The sequence below is a fragment of the Python bivittatus genome, unplaced genomic scaffold (genome assembly GCF_059951505.1).
Source record: "Python bivittatus isolate LINGU-HERP-01145 unplaced genomic scaffold, Pbiv_v1 ctg000780_np1212, whole genome shotgun sequence".
NCBI lineage: Eukaryota > Metazoa > Chordata > Lepidosauria > Squamata > Pythonidae > Python > Python bivittatus.
Window position 1 is genome coordinate 2,168,510 of NW_028277108.1, and position 21,365 is coordinate 2,189,874.

General features: G+C 42.9%; 1 protein-coding gene across 1 annotated transcript; it reads left to right on the forward strand.

Moving 5' to 3' along the window:
- Window positions 1-1,766: 1,766 nt before the first annotated feature.
- On the forward strand, window positions 1,767-14,971 carry CYP26A1 (cytochrome P450 family 26 subfamily A member 1). The gene is made up of 7 exons (XM_007440754.2): window positions 1,767-3,937; window positions 4,042-4,266; window positions 6,963-7,259; window positions 7,395-7,544; window positions 10,873-11,007; window positions 11,923-12,075; window positions 14,539-14,971. The coding sequence occupies exons 1-7, from the start codon at window positions 3,746-3,748 to the stop codon at window positions 14,872-14,874; spliced, it is 1,488 nt and encodes a 495-aa protein (XP_007440816.1). The 5' UTR covers window positions 1,767-3,745; the 3' UTR covers window positions 14,875-14,971.
- The last annotated feature ends 6,394 nt before the right edge of the window (window positions 14,972-21,365 follow it).

Consider the following 21,365-nt stretch of genomic DNA (forward strand, 5'->3'; position numbering starts at 1 on the left):
TTTAGGGGAAGCGGCAGAAGCCTGGCCTTTCCTCCCTCAGCTGTTGACCACACGGATAGGCTTAGGCGAGGGGATGGTGAGGGGCGCCCGTCAACGTGATTGGCGGGTCTCCCGTGCTGGGGATTTGACCCCAAGATCCACTGGCTAGACCTAGCCAAAGACGGCCGTTCACCAAGACAAAAAGCAGTGTGTGTGTGGTGTGTGTGAATATATTAGGAGCCAAGCAAGTTGGCTCAAAAACTCGATTGTCCTGGTGACTATACAACATTCCACATTTTAGCCATCTAATTTTTATTTGTTTGTGCCTTTGAGTCAGTGTTACTCCTGGCCAGTGCCTGGACAAGTCCCTGCAGTCTTCTTGGCAGGATTTTGGAAGTGGTTTGCCCTTGCCTGCTTCCTAGGGCTGAGAGAGAGTGACTGGCCGAAGTCACCCAGCTGGCCTCATGCCTCAGGTGGGACTAGAATTCACAGGCGCCCGCCTGGTGCCTCAACCAGTGCACCAGACTTGCTGTCCAATTTAGGTGGTTAAAACCCACTAGGGGTCACAAATTTTTGCTGATCAGGTGAAGATCTACCAATAGATCCAAATCCACTGTCTTCCCATTTCTGGATACCTCTGCTTTTATCTTTCCGAGGCTTCCCTTTCTAAGAATGGGGATTAGAAGATGAAGGGTATGAATACAATATGGACAAACCACTACCAGAACGTGCCCGACTTGATTTGGTTCAGAACCAGATCAAATCTGAAGCCACAAGTTTCCAGATGGAGTGGATCCCTACGGAGATACCCCCCTCCCATTAGAGCAATGAGGGGAAGGGGGTTAACAGTACCGATCTAACTTAATGCATGAAGCTTGTTATTGATTGCTGAATAATTTATATAGCCGCATCAGAGGGCGACATGGATCGGTAGAGAACAGATCCCCAGAGATGGACAAGCTCAGATTAGTCTCTAGAGAAATGATGAAACGCTTGTTTCTGATAGGCGTTGGTTAAAGGCAGTCATGGACATGAAAAACGGTGAAGTCTAGCATTGACCAGCTGCAGATGATCTAGGCTGCAATGATCAACCTCCTTCCTGTAGAAAGGGTCGAAGGTTCTAATAGAATTGGCCTCTACTGACTTTAAAGACGTGAGCAAAGTTCTCAGCTCAACAACATTCTTCATCAGGTTAGGTGTTAGGAAAACAGGGAGACAAAATGGACATTGTGGTGCCAAGACTAAATTAGATTAGCTTGTGAACGGTGTACGTGTTTAGATAAAGAGCAGGCAGAAATTCAGCAAGTCCTGCTCGCTCCTCATTTCATTTCCATGCCAGAAAAAGAACGGAGATAAATGCATTTCTGTCTATCATGCAAAACGCAAACGACCCCTCGAGGGGAGGGAGCGGGGAAAAACCCAAGGGCAGGCGTGAAGGTGACTTTAAATCCAAACAGTTTGACTCAAGGGAATTGCCAACGATTTAGCTGCCAGCCATGCTGAGGATTTTCACAGGTAATTATTATTCATGGAGGAATTTCGCAGCCTCTGGAGTGGAGAAATTCTTAGGAGGGATAAAGGCATTTAAGAATGTGGACCAGCCCAGGGTTGGACTCTGATCGAGGAGATGCGGATTCTGCGCTTTAAGCCATGAAACTCGCTGGGTAACCTTGGAGCAGTCGCTGCCTTTCCTAAACACCGGCATCTTCGGGGAAAAGAGGGAGGGAGGGAGGGAGGGAACTGGACAGAGCGCTGATCAGGAGTGCAATTCACGATTAGCGGCCAGCTGGTTTTTTATTTAGAAATGTCCGATTGAGGTTCGTTCTTTCTTTCGTATGTAACACGAAGCTTCATTTTGTGCTGAGTCTGCACCACAGGGCTGGTAGGAGGATAAAACGAAAGGAAGCAGGCGGCTCTGCAGGAATTTGCCTGTTTTAAGTGTTTGCAACTCCGCGGTCCTAGGAATACCTCATCGAGTGAGGGAAGGCTGGGAATTCATAGGCAGCGGCTTCGTTTGCTCAGCACGCTTCACCAGTTCGGTTAAAGCCCTAACAGCGCATCGGTGTTCACAGAACACACCGAGCCTGCTTAATCAAATCAAATCTTTATTATGGCCATAAACCAGCATCAGCCTGTTTATTGATTGATCGTGGCTTACCTGTTTTGCGAACGAGCCCACCTGGTTAGTTTGCAATGCAATGTATTTTGAGCACCCAGAAGAAAATTAATTCAGCAACCAAGTTGCGTGAACAGAATCACGCTGTTCCGAGGTTCAAACCTTTTTAACACCCAGCTGATGGGAGCGGAAGAGATTAGAAAAAATCTATTACAGCTCATCAGTTGCTGAAGATGGCCTATCCCTAACAAGATGAAATTCGATTTAGTCTCACTTGTGCCCCCTCTACCTTTGAGAGAAGCTGGATCTCGAGGGAGAAATCGAAGCAAAATTCGTAGGCAATGGAACAAGACTATAAAAATGGGGCTCCAAAGTACGAGGACACATAATAGCAGCTTAATTAGCTTTCCTTATACTGGTTGGGGATTATGGGAATTGTGGTCCAACGTATCTGAAGGACAGAAAGCTTAACACTCGAAGTCAGTAGGGTGCCGCTTAAAACCTAAGAAATGGATGCCTTCATTATGGACTGCGAAGAAGCGAAGCGTTGATGACTGTCGAAAAGACCCTCCATCGAACCCAGGGATTTACTTCTGAGTAAACAAGGGGTAGGAAGGGACTACCGCACTGCCCTTGAATTAAAGGCCGAAATTCATTTGCTGGAGGGCTTCTTTTGAATAAACATGCCTCGGGGTTGTCCTGCGCAGCTGAGCAACCAGATTCGTCCCTGAGTTAATATGTTTCAGGACTGAACTTTTGAGGCTGTGTAACCCGCACACATATTAACCTAGTTCACGCATCTCGCTTAACCCTAGCATATTTAATCTACCATAACTGGCTGAGTTTACACTACGTTAAGCCCAAACCAACCAAACCATGCCATAGAACCTGTGAACCCAAAGAGGGAATAAGTCTATAATAGATTCCGAATCAACGCTCCTAGGTTTACCCTGTTCTACTTCGGTGGCCAGTCCCTTGTTTAGACGCTCTTCCTTTGACTTGGCTTCCAGTTTCAAGACACCATCGAGCAAGTCAGAGAGGGCGGGCTCCGGAGTCGAAGTACTGAGGATCGCACCGCGAGGCCGAACTCGCGGATCCTGCGAGAACGCACAGCCGCACCTGCTTCCGAACGCAGCAGCCGAGGCTCGAGCGAGATGCCTGGTTTTTCCAGGTGGAAAGAGACTGATTCCAGAATAAGCCTACTTGGGGTCGGAGCTGTTACGCTCCTTTTACTACTCCAGAAAGCGAAGCCCCCCGCGGATCCAGATTCGAGGGCAAGGAGCTTATTGCCCACAGTTGCTTGCTCGCTCGCAGGCCCGAGTGAAAGGAGACCTCGCCAGCTTCGGGTCCGCGGTTTGGTGAAGGGGCGGGGACGGGAGGGCGCAACCCCCCAAAGGCTGAAGCCAGGGCAGGGCGGGGTCGAGGAAACGATGGGGCGGAGCTTGCTGGCCACCAGCAGCAATTAAAGCTGAACTTTGGATGAACTAATTGATCGTCCGGACCAAGGTAAAGTGGGCAGCGACCTGGGGGCGAGAATGGGTATAAAAGGGGTCCCCGTGGCGGGCTTGGCTCCGTTGCTTGCCGAGAGGGAAGACAGGTGTCCGCTGCTGCCTCCGCTCCAGCCAAGGAAGCGAGCCGACGCGCCCAAGCATGGGCTTCTCCGTTCTGCTGGCCAGCGCCGTGGGCACCTTCGTCCTGGTCCCGCTCTTGCTCTGCCTGGCCTCGATGAAACTCTGGAACTTGTACTGCCTGCGGGGCCGCGATCCCACTTGCCCCTTGCCGCTGCCGCCGGGCACCATGGGGCTGCCTTTTCTCGGAGAAACTCTCCAGCTGGTGCTGCAGGTAAGGCGAGGAGGGCGGCAGCCACCGCGCCTTCTCGGCTGGGGAGCGGGGCCCCGATCCCAAATCCCCGGGCTCAGCTCCACGGCTTGCCCTTTCCTTTCCAGCGTCGGAAATTCCTGCTGATGAAGCGGCGGAAATACGGCCACATCTACAAGACGCACCTCTTTGGGAGGCCCACGGTGCGGGTGATGGGGGTGGAGAACGTGCGACACATCCTATTGGGTGAGCACCGGCTGGTGGCTGTGCAGTGGCCGGCCTCGGTGCGCATCATCTTGGGCTCCGGCTGCCTCTCCAACTTGCACGACGGCCAGCACAAGCACCGCAAGAAGGTAACTTCGTTGGAAAACGGTCTCCTTCCCTCTCGAGGCAGAGCAGCCTCTGACGCGGCCGGCTTTAGCGGGCGTCTCCTAGGACTGCCGCTTCCCATCCGGCATCAAGGGCTCCTAATGTCAGAGGGGAGGTGTATTTTCTGTGGGGGCGGGGGCAACCTGAGGACCTGAGGCTTAGCTGAAAACGTTTACTTTGAAGTCGGATGAAATTTTAAGGACAGCGGTTAATCCCGAGTTTTTATGTGTGTAATGCAGTTTTTAGCTTGTAACTTCAGACCAAAAAAAAAAAAGCCCTCGTATTCAGCGGACGGGTCTGCTTCTGAGTTGGTTCGGGCTGTAGGACATATTGTAAAAGGAGAGGGGAAGAAGAAGGGAAGGCCGCCAGAGGAGGACCTTAAAATGCATTTGGGGAAGGTCCTTTCCCATAAAACAGGCTCCAATAAAATGAATGGCGCCTTTTAGAACTCATTTCCAGAAGCAGCGGGAGCAATCTAGAGGCAATAAAGAGGGTCTTGGCGCCCCAGCCCTCCACACCTTAAGGCTTACCATGAAGCCCCCCCCCCAAGCTTTCAAAAGTATTTCCTTCCCTTTCAAGTTGTTGGAGGGAGTACCAAAAAAGAGCTTAAGACTGAGGAAATTAAAAAGTGTAATCTTTCTCCTCATTCAGATGTAGAAGATTTGAAAAAACTGAGGTTTTCTCCCTATGCATTATTAACACAATCATGTCTTGACCGCACTGGTCTTCCTCCTCAGTTGCTCTCCTCTGTCCTGGTTGAGGAAAACACCTGAAGTCCTCCTCATAGGTGTTTCAATTGTAAAGTAGTATCTTCCTGACTCTTGTTCCTTTTTTTCTCCACTGCTAGTGATACAATCTCATGTTTTTGAGATTTTGCCCAATGGCAGATAAATTATCACAAGCAGGTTCTGAGAACTTTTATTAAAATCAACAGTACAGTTGCATCAATATTGCACAGCTACATCATGTAGAATGCATTCAAAGACTAAAGATGTTACCTAGCTGGGTAACCAAAGGTTTGCAAGAAAACAACCAAGCTCAGAGAACCCCAAGGACTCCACAGTTCAACCCTGAGCTACAGATATTCTCTTCTATTCAAAGATATCCTTGTGATTATGGAAGTTGCTGGCTTGCAAAAACTTCCTGGCAGGCCAAAAAGGAACAAAAGCCTTTTCCCCTTGTAGCAGTTTCACACTATAGTTTCAAGGTGTGTAAGGTTTTGTTGTCTACTATCTTAGAGGTGAAGTCAGCTGATCTTTGTGGGTGTGATCAGAAGTGTTGGCAATGATGATGCAGTAGAAATGGAATAGGGACAGGTTTTTTTTGCCAGCCTTATCTTAAACTGTCTCAGGAATGAATGGATAGGTTGTCCTTACTTGCACAAACATGTCCTGGCAACATCTTGTTTTCTGTGATGTCCTTGTGACATTACCTTCAGCTCATCCCCAACTCATATCTGAGGCAGCTTAAAGTCACCTGATGTTCCAGTTTTAAAGAAGCTTTCTCCATCTTATCCTAGCACAAATTTTGTGATGGATTCTACCTGGCATGGTTTGCTGATCATGTGATTGATGATTCTGTCAGGGCTTTGGCCCTGCCTAGCTTCTATTATCGATTTTAGGTTGGTGTGGGCCAACTTTCTCCCACTGCTCCATGCTCATTTTGGTTTAAAAGTGCCCATCATTCAAAAAACCAACCTAAACGCACCCCCATGCCACCATAGGGAGAATGATTGGTAGTTTTTTTCTCCATTGGTAGGGGAAACAATGCCAGAGAAATCCACCAATCCCTTTTCTTATCTTGGTCTGCACTAGATATGTAAGGACAGCACCATTTGCTAGCCTCATTTCTCAGGCAGAATAGAGATTGGGAATTGTGGGTGTGTAGGAGGGGTAACTCAATTTATGTTGGATTTTTTTTTCCTGGCTCAAGGAGTGGTAGATAGCATTTTAGCTCAGTTCTGAAGAGCCCTCAGTAGTGGGAAAGGTCCTGGAAACAGAGATAGGCAAATATGGGATCTACTCTGTCTCCCCAACTCCCAAACCTAAGATCCACTAATGCAGTTGTGGTGTAAGCCAGTATGTTCAGTCATTTCTGAGCTCAGAATCCAAATGAAAATCCGACCCATGTTTTTGCTGTTCTTAAACTAGTGGGATCATTTAGAAAAATCAATTACTTGACTCAAAACAAATCACTGCTCTTTGGGACATAGATGATTCCCTTGAAAAGAACAACCCTTCCTTGCTTTTAGTTCCTGAAGTCTTCCTTAGACACATAGTCTTATCCTTGGTGCGTTGATTTGGAAGAAGCCTACTTGAGTTCAGTTGGATTTTCATTCCGGTGTATGAGCTCAGGGCTGTAACCTCATTGTTCAAGCCATTTGGATTCAAATATCTGAATGTGTGTTCAGCCAGTCTTGTTCTAATCAGATTGCTGCTTTTACTCCCTCTTCCTGAAACGTGTAGCTTGCTCAGAGTAATCTGTGGAGTGTTCCTATGATTAAAATGGGTCCAGCCTTAGAAAATGAAAGAGAACCAAACACTATCCATCTGGTGGAGGCTTTGGACGGATTTAACAATTCAGCTGTAGCCTCCAAAGTTTCACCCAACTGGGGTAGATGATGATGATGATGATGATGATGATGATAATAATAATAATACCACCTCATTTTCCATCTCAGGTCATTATGAAAGCTTTCTCCCGGGAAGCCTTGGAACATTACACCCCAGTCATCCAGGAGGAGGTGTGTGCATGCCTGAAGCTCTGGCTCTCGGCTAGTTCAGCTAGTGGCTCTTGCCTGTTGGTTTACCCAGAGCTTAAGCGCCTCATGTTCCGGATTGCCATGCGCATCCTTCTGGGATTCCAGCCCAACCAGGCAGGATCCACAAGCGAGCAGCAGCTGGTGGACACCTTTGAAGAGATGATCCGCAACCTCTTCTCCCTGCCAATTTATGTGCCTTTCAGTGGCTTATACAAGGTAAAGCTGTGAAGTTTGGCTGTATTTATGGGCTTGGGTGATGGGATAGAAATAGGGGAAAAGCTGTGTCTCTTAGATCATGGACACAGTCCTGCCCAAAATCTACAGACTCAAACAATCCTCCTCTATTTTCAGGGCCTGAGAGCACGGGATGTCATCCATGCCAAAATTGAGGAGATCATTCGAGAGAAATTGGATGAGAAGGAGCCCTCCAATGGTTATAAGGATGTGTTGCAGCTGTTGATAGAGCACACCCAAAGCAGGGGGGAGCAGCTCAACATGCAGGTGAGTCTTTCAGCACCTGTCTGGAAATCTCCAAACTCCAAGTCTTTGAAGTGGATGATGTCTAATTGCTTAGTTTCTCCTTTTGGTCAAACAGGAAAGGATGTTTGGCTGATACTGAGTGGGTGGGAATAAAGTACTTTGTGAGTATTTCAGATGAAGGGTCTTTGCCCTCCTCCCAGTCCTTATATGCTAAGACTTCAGGATATCTGCTAACTTTAAATTTGATCGAAGGAGAATTATACCTGTCATGGCTGCACAACAGAAAAAGTAATGGGAGAACAGCTTCCTCCAGTGGTAGGGTTGAGATCCAAAAAAGCTATATTTTATTTTATTTCATTTTATTGTGAGGGGGAAAAATTAATTAGAAGGATATAGTATTCCTTTTTTAGAGCAACATGTAATATTTTCTTTCTACTCCTATAATTGCGAAAGTCATGCCTGCTGATCTTTTCCCCATGTGTGCCTGGCAATGCTAGTTTCTCATCAGCTGAGTGGGTGTATGTATATCCAGAGGTTTAATCACGAAGCAGACGTAAATGCCCCTTCTTTTGCCTTTTTAAAAACTCTGTTTTCCCCACGCTCACCTCAATCCTTTGGAATAACTCTTCTCTTGACTAAAGTCCAGAAGAGGGAGTTGCTTGTTTTCTGATGGACTCTTTTCATTAAATGCAATCCTGGAAGCCTAACTCTTTGCTCTCTGTCAAGGCTTTAAGCATGTAGAGATCCCAGGTTCACAACTTTTCTTTACTTTGCACTGATGTTCATTAGGTGATCATGTCTGAGATGGGCGGCTATATAAATTGAATAAATAAATGTGCATATTCTCTCAGAAGCAAGCCTTGTGCAACTGGCATTCTTTCTGATTTAGTATTTACAGGATTCAGTGGTTCCCAATCTGAAAAGGATTGTCACCTGATAAAAGAAACCTTTATTGCTTTTAATTGTGTGAGTTTTATTTAGTTTAAATTGATTGCTTAGAGCTCTGGGAGAAATGATGAAACATTAATGTTATTCTTGCTGTTAATTATGCCCAAGCTGCAAGAAGTATATGCTGAGCAGAGCTAAGTCTGAGATCACATGTTCAACTATAAAGTAACCAACCATGTTTTAACTTAACATGTTATGTAAACACAGGTGTATGGTTATGATTCAGTGAGCATGGGCCCAGGTGAATTAAGTAGCCCATGGAAAAACCCTAGTCTCCTGTGAAAAAGAAGGTCCACAGTTCTGAAGCTTTTGCAATTAGTTGTATTAAAAGACATTCCCACACACATGCAAGACTTGGAAGACGTGCTGCCCCGATGAATAGAAGCGCTTAAGGAATACTGACTGAGCATTTTGTTATTATGGTTGTCAAGCTCACTGATGAGAATTCTGGAGAAATATGTAGAAAGGAGAGCAGTCTGGAGGCAAATTTCAGTTTCCTAGTGGTGTCTACTTCTTTATGTCTGGTCTTCAGTGAACAAATATATGTACATATAAACTGCCCCAAGTTAGAGCTGGTGTGACTAGACACATCTTCAGGCAAAAGAATTACATGGGCAATATCCTAAAAAGGAAGCTATTTTTGCAAGCCCTTTGTTTCCATCAAGGATCATATAATCTTCAATGACAACTCTTTGTTGCAATTTCTCTACCTTCATCAACCCATCCTGTCCCATCCCTGCCTCCAACAATCCTTCCCCAGTATCTCTTAATGGAATTTTTATTCAACTGCACTCAATTCTTCCATTACATCTGTCTACCTTTTCCTTGGGTTCCTTCCCTGCCCTGGCAAACAGTCATGGCCTCTCTATTTTCAAGTTGCCCTTGGCCCATCCAAACATCTTCGCTATTGGCCAATTTTTCTTCAGCTGTTTTTCTATGTTTTTTTCTTTTAATCCCTACTATCTTCTCTTCCCTTTTTTCAGTCCTGCTCTTGGCTTAACATATTACAACTATGATTCTCTGACTCTATGAACCTGGCTTCTGTTCTGTGTACTCAGCTGAAGGCTAAGCGAGATGCGAAGATCTAAACCAGATTAAGGGAGGAAAACCACCCTATGGGAGGAAAAATCCCCATTGAAATTCTCTCTCCCATCCCCCACCATAACTGCTGTTCACAATGAGAATTCCTAAGTAAGGTCAGGATTGGCCCAAGAAATTTTATTGCCTCAGATAAAGGACAAGATACCATCTAATTCTTCAACATAATTTGGACATGGTTTTCCACCATACTTGAGGGCAGAAGGATTTTTTAGAGCAAGGTAATCTCTAGATGTGTTTGACTACAATTCATTTAAGTGGTGAGCTTGTCCCTGACTGAGGTAATTTTCTCACTACCAAATCCAAATGATCTCCCCCTGCCCATCCCTGCTTTTATCCTTCCTCTCCTAATGAAGACCCCCGGAGAACTGTAAAGCTTGTACATTTTTTTGTGACAGTGAAGTTGGACCTAATAAAAGTATGACCCAACTGGTTTTTCTTACAGTTTCTTTAACCCAGAGGGTGGAAATTCCTCTTCATTGGCATTTTTGCTAGATTAGGTACAGTTTATTAAAATTTCAAGCAACTTAGTCAGGAGTGACTAAGCATCCTGTTGTATGACTTGATTATTATGGGAAAGTTAGGGCAATTATTTGGCTGCAGTGTATACGTCTGCTGTAGGAAAACCAGACTGATACTAGGAGTAGTTAGACATTAGTGGATCCTTTGTATCACAGAAAGAACCAACATGTAATTTATGGGAGTGCAGGCTGTCTGCCTTAAGCTTTTCTGTGGGAGTTGCCATTTCACTGCCAATCTCTAAACCATGTTCAGGGTAAGGAAGCAATTCTCTTTAAGGGAGCACAAGGGTTAGGCAATAATTAGGCACATCTATCCCTTGTATCATTTTTTAAACTAGCAAATGCAAATGTTGAGGTGTATAAGAGAATGCAGAAAATGGATTGCAGGGAAAAAATGTCCTTGTGTACAGTATCTCCTATCCACAGATAAGGGTGTGATATGGGGAGGTGGTTGCCTGAAAAATTCAGAGGCTGATTGACAGACAACGAGTGGTTGGATGAGGGTAGGAGGAAGGTATCTATGTTAGCCAGGTAAGGCTTTTGGAGGGGAAACCATGGAAAGGAAGTTTAGGTGCCCAGATGGTTAGTGGAAAGGAGGAATGGATGATACAGATCTAAAGAAAGGGACCACTAGCATTATGAACCTTCCAACCCAACAGCACTTACTCATGCAACCTTTTGGGTATGACTCTCAGTATCTGTATGTGAGAAGAATTTGACTTGTAAGTAACTGGTAATGCAAAATACAACCTGACCACTTTCTTTGTTTCCTTCCACTAAAGGAGCTAAAGGAATCTGCAACTGAACTTCTCTTTGGTGGGCATGAAACCACAGCTAGTGCAGCAACTTCTTTGATTACCTTCCTTGGCCTTCACCCTGAGGTGCTACAAAAAGTGAGAAAAGAGTTGCAAGAGAAGGTGGGTCTTGCTTCAAGGTCTAGGCAAGAAGCTTTGACAGGCCATGAAGCAGAATGACCTGGTCCAAAAAGCACAAATCCAGGAATTGGATATCTGTAGCCTTCTAGTTGATTTTAATCGCTGATTGAATGGGGCCAGATATTATTATTTATTAAGGATGGCAACCTTTTGTTGGCCAAGAGTCACCGTTAAATCTTTAGAGGGTTGCAAAGTGATTATGATCACGTGGCACGTGTGGTGGGAGCAGCATCTTGAGTGGGAGTTGGAGATTTCTTTGTGCTTTCAAAAATATATGCCTATATTTAGGGCTTACAATTACAGCTCTCATGTGCTTTTGGCTTCAAAATGGTAAGAAAATAGGCTGTCAGTTTTCATCAAAATAAATCAGTGGGGGCTCTGTGGATGACAGAAAGTTCTGAGGGTTGCATGCAGGGTGTATGTCTGTGTGTATGTATTCATGTAATTTATTTATTAAACTTCATATTGGATGTCTTAATCCAATGATGTAACTATAAACAATACAGTAATCTATGCAGCTTGCGTGGTGGTGTTTTGCTCTGTTTTCAAATTATGCAAATAGTATTTAGCCTCTTGGGACATACATCCATTTTATGGCTTTGCAATATTCCAGGAAACCCAACCATGTGGGCAGAAATCTTTTGAACTCTTGGCGAAAAAAATGCACTATAGCAGGAAGGGTGAAGGAAAGTAAAATTTAAAAGTAAATCAAACTAGATTTATGCACCGGAAAATGCTGGTGATGCTTTGATTTAATCTATGAGGGTTTCTTCCTCCAGGAATAACTTGCTTTGGGAGATACCGCGTATTTGCGGAATTAACTTATTTCTATTAGTCAAATAAGGCTCCGCTTTATATCTCTTCTAATATTTATCATGACATATCCTCTGTTTCCAGGGATTGTTGGGCAATTGCAGTCAAGAGAAGCTTTTGGGAATGGAAGTCCTGGAGCAGCTGAAATACACTGGCTGTGTTGTCAAAGAGACAGTCCGGCTGAGCCCACCAGTTCCAGGAGGGTTCAGGGTGGCACTCAAGACTTTTGAACTCAATGTAAGCAAGAGGTCATGGAAGTTTCTGTAACTTCCTAAATGCATCTCCTATGTAAACCTGATGATTTAAAAGGCTTTTAATTTTTAAAATACATTCTAATGCTTCTCTGTCTGAACCATTATATGCATGGAACAGGTTGTTTTGGGTGATCCATAGCCTGGATGCATGCTTGGGATGTTTCAGTTCATGCATGGAATGAAATGGGACTCTTTTGGTCCATGAATGGTTTTGTTCTGCACAGAAGTGGTTGGGTGAGAGGAAAGTGGGGAAAAAGCCTAAGGCATTAGCAGCAGCAGTTTACATGAGGAAAGACACTAGAAGACTTAGGGCTGGGACCTGCTGAAGGGAGAGAGGGAAATGGATGGCATTCTTGCCATATGGTTCCCATCTACATTTTGTTTTGTCCCAATGACAGGCCAACAAGCTGGGTTGAATTTATGTTTCAGTTTTGCTGAACTGTGGCTAATCTGAAATGGTTCAGCCAAACTTACAGAACGCAAAGATAAAAATGTCTGTCTGTTTTGGACATACCTCTAGTGGTTAGGATCATAGCTGAGAATTACATTAACTAAGCTGACTATATCATTATAATAAAGAACAAAAGGAGGAATTCAGCCCATTGCACAATAGATGCCACTTGCCACCAGAATAGGAAAGTTAATTTTCAGAGATGTCCTTCCTCCTGCAATCCATTGTGAAATGGGGAAAGACATCTGCTGAAAACTAATTTTCCTATTCTGGTGGCAAATGACATCTTTTGGCCGAGAGATGCTAGTTTGGGTAGTACCACGGCTCGTGCTTTTTAAAAAATCTCTGAAGCAAGATATGCTGGAAGTTCACTTTCTGTATTGCTGTGATTCTTGTAAGAAAGTAGCATCTGATCCTCCCCAAAATCACTTGATTACTTGTTAATATGATTCTGTGACTGGGATCATGAAATGACAATCAACAGCTGTTTTTGGATTACAGAATGATGAAAGTCCCACAGGTGTAGCCTTTTTACAGTTGCAGGAACAGGGAAGTTATCTGTTGAACACTGCCCTGCTTTAGATCACTTAAACAATTTGAAATAGGTCAGTCATCAATAGTTCTTTCCATAATATTGCAACACTAAAATAAGTGCTTGTATTTTCACATTTTAAAATGCGCTCATAGTGTCTTTTCAGTCAACACTTCAGGGCAATGTCTTGCAGTATGAAAGAGAAAAATTTGAGCAGGAGTGTATTCTCTCAGTACACTGCTGGAAAAAGTACTGGCTAAAAATGCATGTAGGAAATACCTTTCTAATGCAAATTAAGAAACAATATTATAGAAATCAACCATAGGCTTCCAAAAAGAGTATGCCATAATTGCTGTGATGTACAGCAGTTGTGGACTTAAATGAAGGGACAATTAGTAGAGTACACTCTACCAAATAAGTTTCTTGGGGATTTCAATATTCTACTTAATAAATGGAAAGCAATAGAAGTATTTGGGGGGGGGAAATCATTTCATATTTATTGTGTTGCAGTGAAGATACATGCACATTAAGTAGGCTTTAGAATACAACTTTTCCCTCCTCCTTTAAATTTGCTCTGATTTGCTTCTCCACTGATTTGATAACTCATAGGGATCCATAATTTGTTTTATTGTGTTAGAATAATCTTCTGATGAAGATTAGATAAGTAGATGGCTTAGTGAGGTGTTAACATGCTGTAAGAATAAGGTGCAACATTATTCTTCCGAGCCAGGAATTCACCTCTGAGCAGAAGTTTACTTTACATTTTGCATTTGGTAGGTCCTGAACATTTGTTGTATGTGTTTAGGAGGTGACACTTGAAATTATGTCTACCTCTCAACAGGTAATCAACTCTGAAGAATAACTATACATAGAAGCTTGTTTCTATGCATGGGTCATTCTTGGTGAGTTAGAGTGTAGCCTGGAGACTTAGATTTATATGACAAAGAGAGGTTGAAGTCTCTGGTTTCTCATTGTTAGATGGAGTTTTGTCTCCAGTGCCTTTCTAGCAAGTTGCAGTTGTTCAAAATGCTCACCTTTCTGTGACTCTAGATGTGTGACTCAGCACCTTGCTGTGCTATAGGAAAGCTTCTTTGTTACCCATCTGTATTGAAAGAGTTAATGAAAAGTATAACACCATCCAAATCTCAGTAGAAAGATAGATGGGGATATTGACAGTGACAGTTATCTGAATATTAACCATATCAACCGGGTGCCCTCTCCCTATATTGAAATGGCAGTTTCTGGAACCCCTTGGTCAACATGGCCTTGAGCCAGGTTGCGGAAGGCTGTTGTACATCATACTTGCTAATAGTAATCTTTGAGTGGCAGCCCTTGCCCCAGTGACTCTTCCTCCATAAGGGCAGGGGACAGTAACTAGGTGAACCTCAAGCTTTGCAAAATGGAAGGCATTTTAAAGGGAGATGTAATGCTGTTTTGTGTCATTATTCATTTATTTCTTATAGGGATACCAGATTCCAAAAGGGTGGAATGTCATATATAGCATCAGTGACACCCACAGCGTAGCAGAGCTTTTCACCAACAAAGAAGAATTCAACCCTGACCGTTTCATGGTCCCTTTTCCAGAAGATGCCTCACGATTTAGTTTCATTCCTTTTGGAGGAGGCTTGAGAAGCTGTGTGGGGAAAGAATTTGCCAAACTTCTTCTCAAAATCTTTACGGTAGAGTTGGCCCGGAACTGTGATTGGCAGCTTTTAAACGGACCCCCAGTAATGAAGACCAGCCCAACTGTTTATCCAGTGGACAATCTCCCTACAAAATTTACAAGTTTTAATGGTTGAGACTAAGGAATTCCATTTTAAAGCATGTACATTGGCTTTTTATAATGTCTTAAATTCAATATTGTCTAATTAACTTTATACATTTGTAATAGTTATTTATAAAGCGTTCTTTTAAAAATATTTCTTATATTAAACTTAGGGTTTTTTTTAAGCAAGTGTTATAATTATGGATCCTTGAGGTTCATAACTGGATAATTTTATTTCTATAGAAATAAAGTTTTCTTTTATTTGAGAAAACTATTCGAAGTTTTTTTTACTAATTATATGGAATATTTGAGAAACTATGTGCAAAAACAGTTCTGAAGAGTATAATATTATTTATCACATGTAGAGACCATGCAACTGTGAAGCAGTCTCAGCAGTACACAAGATAAAAACACACACAAACGATACACATTAAAGGACACAGTTGAAAGATCCACAAGCCAGTTATTAAACTTAAATCTGTATAACCCAGGGCAGGATCATGGCCCAACCACTCTCCAGAAGAGCACCATTGTGAACTGCTTATGGAAAGTGATCCAAGAGGGACTCAACTGGTTGTCTACTGGGAGGCTGTTCCAAAGGACTGATGCTTCTCTGAGAAGCAGTGCTACTGAGCCTTGGGCACCGTCACCTCTGTGAAGTGAAGAACCTCTAGCAGTTTCTCCTGGGGGTAGGTTGAACTGGCTGGGCTTATTCCAGTGGGAAACGTGGTCCTGCAGGTAACCGCAACAAGCCATGGAGGGCTTTGTAGGTTAGCATCAGAAAATTGTACCCCAAAGCCTACTAGTAACCAGGGAAGGGCCAGCAGTGCTGGTATAATGTGCTCCCACTGGCAAATGCAGGCTAGCACATGGGCTGTTGCACTTTGAACCAACTGAAATTTCCCAGAGGTCTTGAAAGACAGACCCATGTGGAGCAGGTTTCAATAATCTGGCAAGGACATGAGTTACTGTGGCAAGGTGCTCCTGCCCCAGGTTGGTTCACAGCTGATGCACCAGTAAAATTAGGGGAAGACCACTCCTGGCTATGACCTCTATTTGCTGTTCAGGCAGGTGCTGCACATCCAGAAGGATCCTCAAGCTACAGACCTGGATTCAATTTAAGTGGGCTTTGGCCCATCTAAACCCTCATAGCCTCCAGGCCAGTGCAGACAGGATTTCAATGGCATCACCAGTCTGGCCTGGGGTAGTGATACAGATCTGGGTATCATCTGGATTGATAATGTAAAACCTGAAAATGCTGGATGTCCTTTCCAAGTGGCCTTATGTAAATGTTAAATAGGGAGAAGAGGAATGACTCCTATGCCACTCCAAGAGGGAGGCTACACCCCCTGTCCTGGAACTGCCCGCCAAAGTAGGAGTAGAACCACTGCAACACAATGTTCTCCAATCCCCAACCTCTGCAGGTGGTCCAGAAGGATACCATAGTCAATGGTATTGCAGGTCACTGAGAGGTCTAAAAGGATCAGGAAGGACATATTTCTCCATCCAGGTCTTGACAAGGTCATCCACCAGAATGACCAATGCTGCCTCCACTTCATGTCTAGGCCTGGACCATGACTGAAGAGAATCCAGATAAACCACTTCTTCTAGAGTACTCCATAGCTGACTTCCCACTACTGTCTCAACAGTCTTTCTGACAAAGGGAAGAGTAGAGAGTGGGCAATAGTTGCCTAATGTCTCTGGATGTAGGGAGGGACTCTTGAGGGGGCATACTACAGCCTTGTTCAAGGCTGCTGGCAGTATCCCCTTCCACAATAAGACAACAATCACAATCCCCCACAGCCAGGAAGCTACCCCACCCTCCAGCTGCATGAAGGAGCCAGAAGGGGTAGGATCCAACCTGCAAATGGCAGAGGACATCTTAGAGAGCACCCTATCCACCATTGGCGGTCACAGGCCAGAAGGAATCCCAGAGAACTAGGCAAGACCATGCTCCAGTCACCTCTCTGGACGATGCCTACATAGAGTCAAGACTTGAATGAACCTGAGTGAATTTACTGGCAAAGTGTTGTGCTCCTTAATCTCATAGAGGCTGGGCAGGAATGCTTAATACTGGTTCTTCCCTAATGGAATCCACCACCTGAAACACAGCTGCTGGATGACAACCTACTGAAGCCATAAAAGAGGAAAAGTAACTATGTTTCACTTCTCTTATCATTACAGAAAAGGCCTAAATATGGGCACATACCTGTGCTTGGTTAAGTTTACTTCTTGTTCATTCACTGGCCTTCTAGGCCAGTGTTTCTCAACCTTAGCAACTTTAAGATATGTGGACTTCAACTCCCAGAATTCTGCAGCCAGCATGGCTGGCTGGGGAATTCTGGGAGTTGAAGTCCACATATCTTAAAGTTGCTAAGGTTGAGAAATACTGTCCTAGTCACTGTTCTGCTGCTTCCTCTCCTGAAAGCCCTAGGTAAACCAAAGAGCTATTTGGGGTCAGCTGACAAGAGAGAGGATGCTCAGAGGTGATTTTGTCAAGGATCTGGGTTGCCTCATGTTGCCAACAGCAAACCAGGCCCTCAGTGGATTCAGTTGCCAGATTACCAGGAAACTCCCCAAGTACCCTCCATAAACCATCCAGATCCATGAGGCGCTTGGGGTAGGCCATTCAAAGAGGTCCAGCCCTACAGAGTTCCCACTGGCAGTCAATTGCCCCCGGGACAGGAAGTGATCTGTCCACAACATTAATAGAGAACTTGATCGATTTATGAATATTTATTTATTTATTTATCTATCAAATTTGTACGGCCGCCCATCTCACAAAAAAGAATATATAGAAGGGTACATGTTGAACAACAAGGCAGATTTATATCTTGATCCTAAGTTGATAAAAGCCATTTTAGGAAAGCTGTCCTTGCTTACAAAAGAGAAATTTTCCTTCACCCCCTTTTTTTCTCTTCTATTTTTATTTTATTTTGCTATTTCTTTGTTATAATTGGTCGGACCATGACGGCCTTAATCCCAACATACCCCAGCAGGGCTTCAGCAAATATTAAATTTAATATTAGTTAGCATAGCTTTACATTCTTGTAATGTTTTATAAATTCTAGTACTACTTATGTCCTTTATCTATCCTAATTATTTACAGCATTTAGATGATTCATTGTAAAATTAATTGTTATGTTATAGGATTCTTTTGTGTTTTAATTCCTGTACTCTGCAATTTTACGTTAATAATTTTATCTTTACCTTTTTTTATTCTATCAATATGACTTTTTATTTTTATTTCTATTTTAGCGTAATTGTTCTGTTATTAGTTCTATGTTGGTCTATGACCGAAATTAAATTGATTGATTGAAAAAGGAAATTGCGATAATGGACACATGCATTTGGATAGTGATATCAGACAGGATCGATCAGCATACCATGGAAATTGCACCATCATCCTTCATCATTGGTCATACTGGCTAGTAGGACTGCTGAGAGTTTGAGTTTAGCAATATTTAGGGCGAGTTTTTTCAAACTGTGCTCCATGGAACCTAAGATTCCACAAGAACTTGATGGAGTTCTATGAGAGACTAAGGGGGGAAAAATCACTTGAACACAACCTATTTTTGATTGTTAGAGCTTTGACTTTTGATCTGGGCCCAGGAATTATTTTTTTGTTAATTAACAGCCTGAAAAAGTTTGAAAAACCCTGATTCTAGGAGATCACCCATTGCTTATCCCTGTAACACTACCTTGATGTATCAGGATAGGTGATCTGATACCTCCAATTCCATAAGTCTCAGCCAGCACTGCCAATGGCAAAAGATATGGGTATTATACTCTAGAACATATGGAGTCTTCCAAGTTCTTTTTTGTATACTAATGTTCTTTCTAAAAAGTATCTTCAAAAGACAGGATGTCTTTGAGATTTCTATAATAGACTTAAGAATAATAGAAGAAAAATCCAGATATTTATTATTACTTTCCAGAAAGTGAAAATGAGCAATAGTTACACCATTAAATTTGTTAGAACTCCATGGCTAGGTTTATGAATCATACTAAGTCATAATGTAACTTTTTTGGTTTAGTGTGATATTTGAACCAATCCATTTAGTATAAGCCTTGGTTCATGGCTTAATGCAATGTGTGCACTCAGCCAATTGTAGCTTCTTCAAGCAAGCCATAGGTTAGTGTGACATATAGAATTGCACTTGGCTAATTCTTGACTGAAAATCATCTATAGCCAACGATCTGTCCATTAACAAGATCAAGGGTATTGCCCTGTTGTACCCTTGCCAACAATAGGCTGGAAGACAGATTAATTACGGGCTATCTCTGATATGAATTCCTCATAGATAGCCCCAATGAAACCCAATCATTGGAGCAGTTTGTCTTCTGTAATTAAAACATTCATGCATTGAATGGAAATCTTTTGTATAAATGGTAGCATATGGTCCAAAACCATGGATCAAAAGAAGTAGATTTATTTAGCAGCCATGTAGGCTTTGGAAAAGATATTCAAATGCTGTGATGTGACTATACGTACAAAGATCAGAATCATGCAAGCAATGGTATTGTCTGTGACACTCTATGGAAGCCAAAGTTGTAGAAGCACAATAGGAAGAGTATTGATGTATATGAACTTTGGTGTTGGAGAAGACTCCTGAGAATACTGTAGATGGCCATGAAAACAAACTGATAGATCATCAAACAAATCAACCCAGAGTTCTCACTTGAGGCACAGATGACCAGGCTCAAATTATCCTACTTCGGACACATTATGCAAAGACCCAGCTCTCTGGAAAAAGCTTTAATGCTGGGAAAGGTAGAAAGATAGAGAAGAAGAGGATGACCATCAGCAAGGTAGATGGACTCTGTTACTGTGGTGATGAGTGCACTGTTGGAAGACCTGCGAGACCAAGTTAGGGATAGATTATCATGGAGAAAATCTATCTATGTGGTCGCTAGGAGTTGAAAATGACTTGATGGCACATAATCAATCAATCAAGATGGGGACCTATGGCTCTCAGATGTGTCTGAACTTTTCACTGGCCATGCTAGTAGCTGTTACTGAGACTTGTATTATACTGACATCTGCCCAACCTAAACAAACCTTCCCCTTGCACCTGGGAAAAAGCACAGAAGAACACGTATCAAAAAGAATTTTACTTTCTTCATGCTTTTTACATACTTATCCATGTACCTATTGTTTTGTTCTATTCCATTGTAGCATTGGATTAATATTACCAAGCCATTGCACCCTACCTTTAGCCCAAATAATTTATATGCAGTTTTGATCACATTTCTGCTATGAAACTCTTGAATGCCTGTTCTACTACTGAACCATTTGTCCAAATTCTATCAGCAGGTCCTGATGGACAAGGTAATACCTATAGAATCATCATTACAATCTGGTCATTTGCTTTCCATCCCCCCTCTGCTGCCTTATCTGGCTTTTAAAAGAAAGATATAAATGTGGAGTCCTTGGGGTTCTCTGAGCTTGGTTGTTTTCTTGCAAACGTTTTGTGGAGAGCAGCTCTATGAATGGCTAGCTTTTATCCATGGTAATTATATGGAGCTTCCTTGTCCAACACAAGTAAAATGTAACTACGTATCAATTGGTTCCTCTGGATAAACAGTAGAAAGCTATTTCTTAATATCCTACTTATAGGTACAGTATTTTGAAAGCAGGTGATATGGAGCTACGTGGACTTCTGGTTTAATCCACTGTTTGCTTACTAAAAATGTGAGGATTTCATGCCTCTAGCGGTGTTCGCTCAGAAAATAAAGGCTATTCTCTCTCTGTCTAAAAAACATGAACATTTAGCCTCTTTTGGAGCAGCCTATATCAATACGTTGAACTACTAGGTGGTAGGTCACTAAGTTTTCATCCTACTGGCTCTAATATGTCCTTCTTCTACACTGGAATCTCTTCGTTTCCTTCCTAGCTTGTGGCTGTAAATAAAAAACACAGTCATATGGCGCATGTGTGTCTGAGATGGATAAAATGGCCCAGGAGTGACCTTCTGAACCTTGGCTAACCTTAAAGACATACATTCAGTCAACCTTTCTACCTCAACTGCAGTTGTAGCATTCACTAAGCACCACAACGCTAGCACCAAGGCAATTTAGCTGGGTCAATAGTTAAAAAAAACAACAGTTTTTCACCATACATCATTCCCTCCATGTAAATAAAACACAATCTGTTGAACTATTGAGTACTTCAAGAGTACTGGGCAGATATGATTTTCCTTTTTCCACAGATTCCAGCATATTCACAGCAACTGCCAAAGCCACGTACCGACTCTACATTTCTGCTATTGATTTTATCAGCTTTGGAACTTTTGGAATTTTTACACAGGGAGAAAATTTTGGAAAAAGTGCAGTCTTCTCAGATCAAGAGATTGCAACACTACGATCCACGGGAAAAGTCTGTCTCTGCTTTCTGAGTACAGCTACATCATCACTCTCAAAAAAGGATATTGTGGCATTGAAAAAAGTATAGAAAAGGGCAACCAGTATTGTCAAGAAACTGGAAATAATGTTCCTACAATAGTCAGGGCCCTTTAACTTAGT

What these genes read in the sequence shown, in the direction of transcription:
- CYP26A1 (XM_007440754.2), top strand. Translation starts at nt 3,746, where the DNA reads ATGGGCTTCTCCGTTCTGCTGGCCAGCGCCGTGGGCACCTTCGTCCTG. An exon ending in CTCTCCAGCTGGTGCTGCAG is followed by an intron (nt 3,938 to 4,041) that starts GTAAGGCGAGGA and finishes TTTCCTTTCCAG; the next exon opens with CGTCGGAAATTCCTGCTGAT. An exon ending in CTTTCAGTGGCTTATACAAG is followed by an intron (nt 7,260 to 7,394) that starts GTAAAGCTGTGA and finishes CTCTATTTTCAG; the next exon opens with GGCCTGAGAGCACGGGATGT.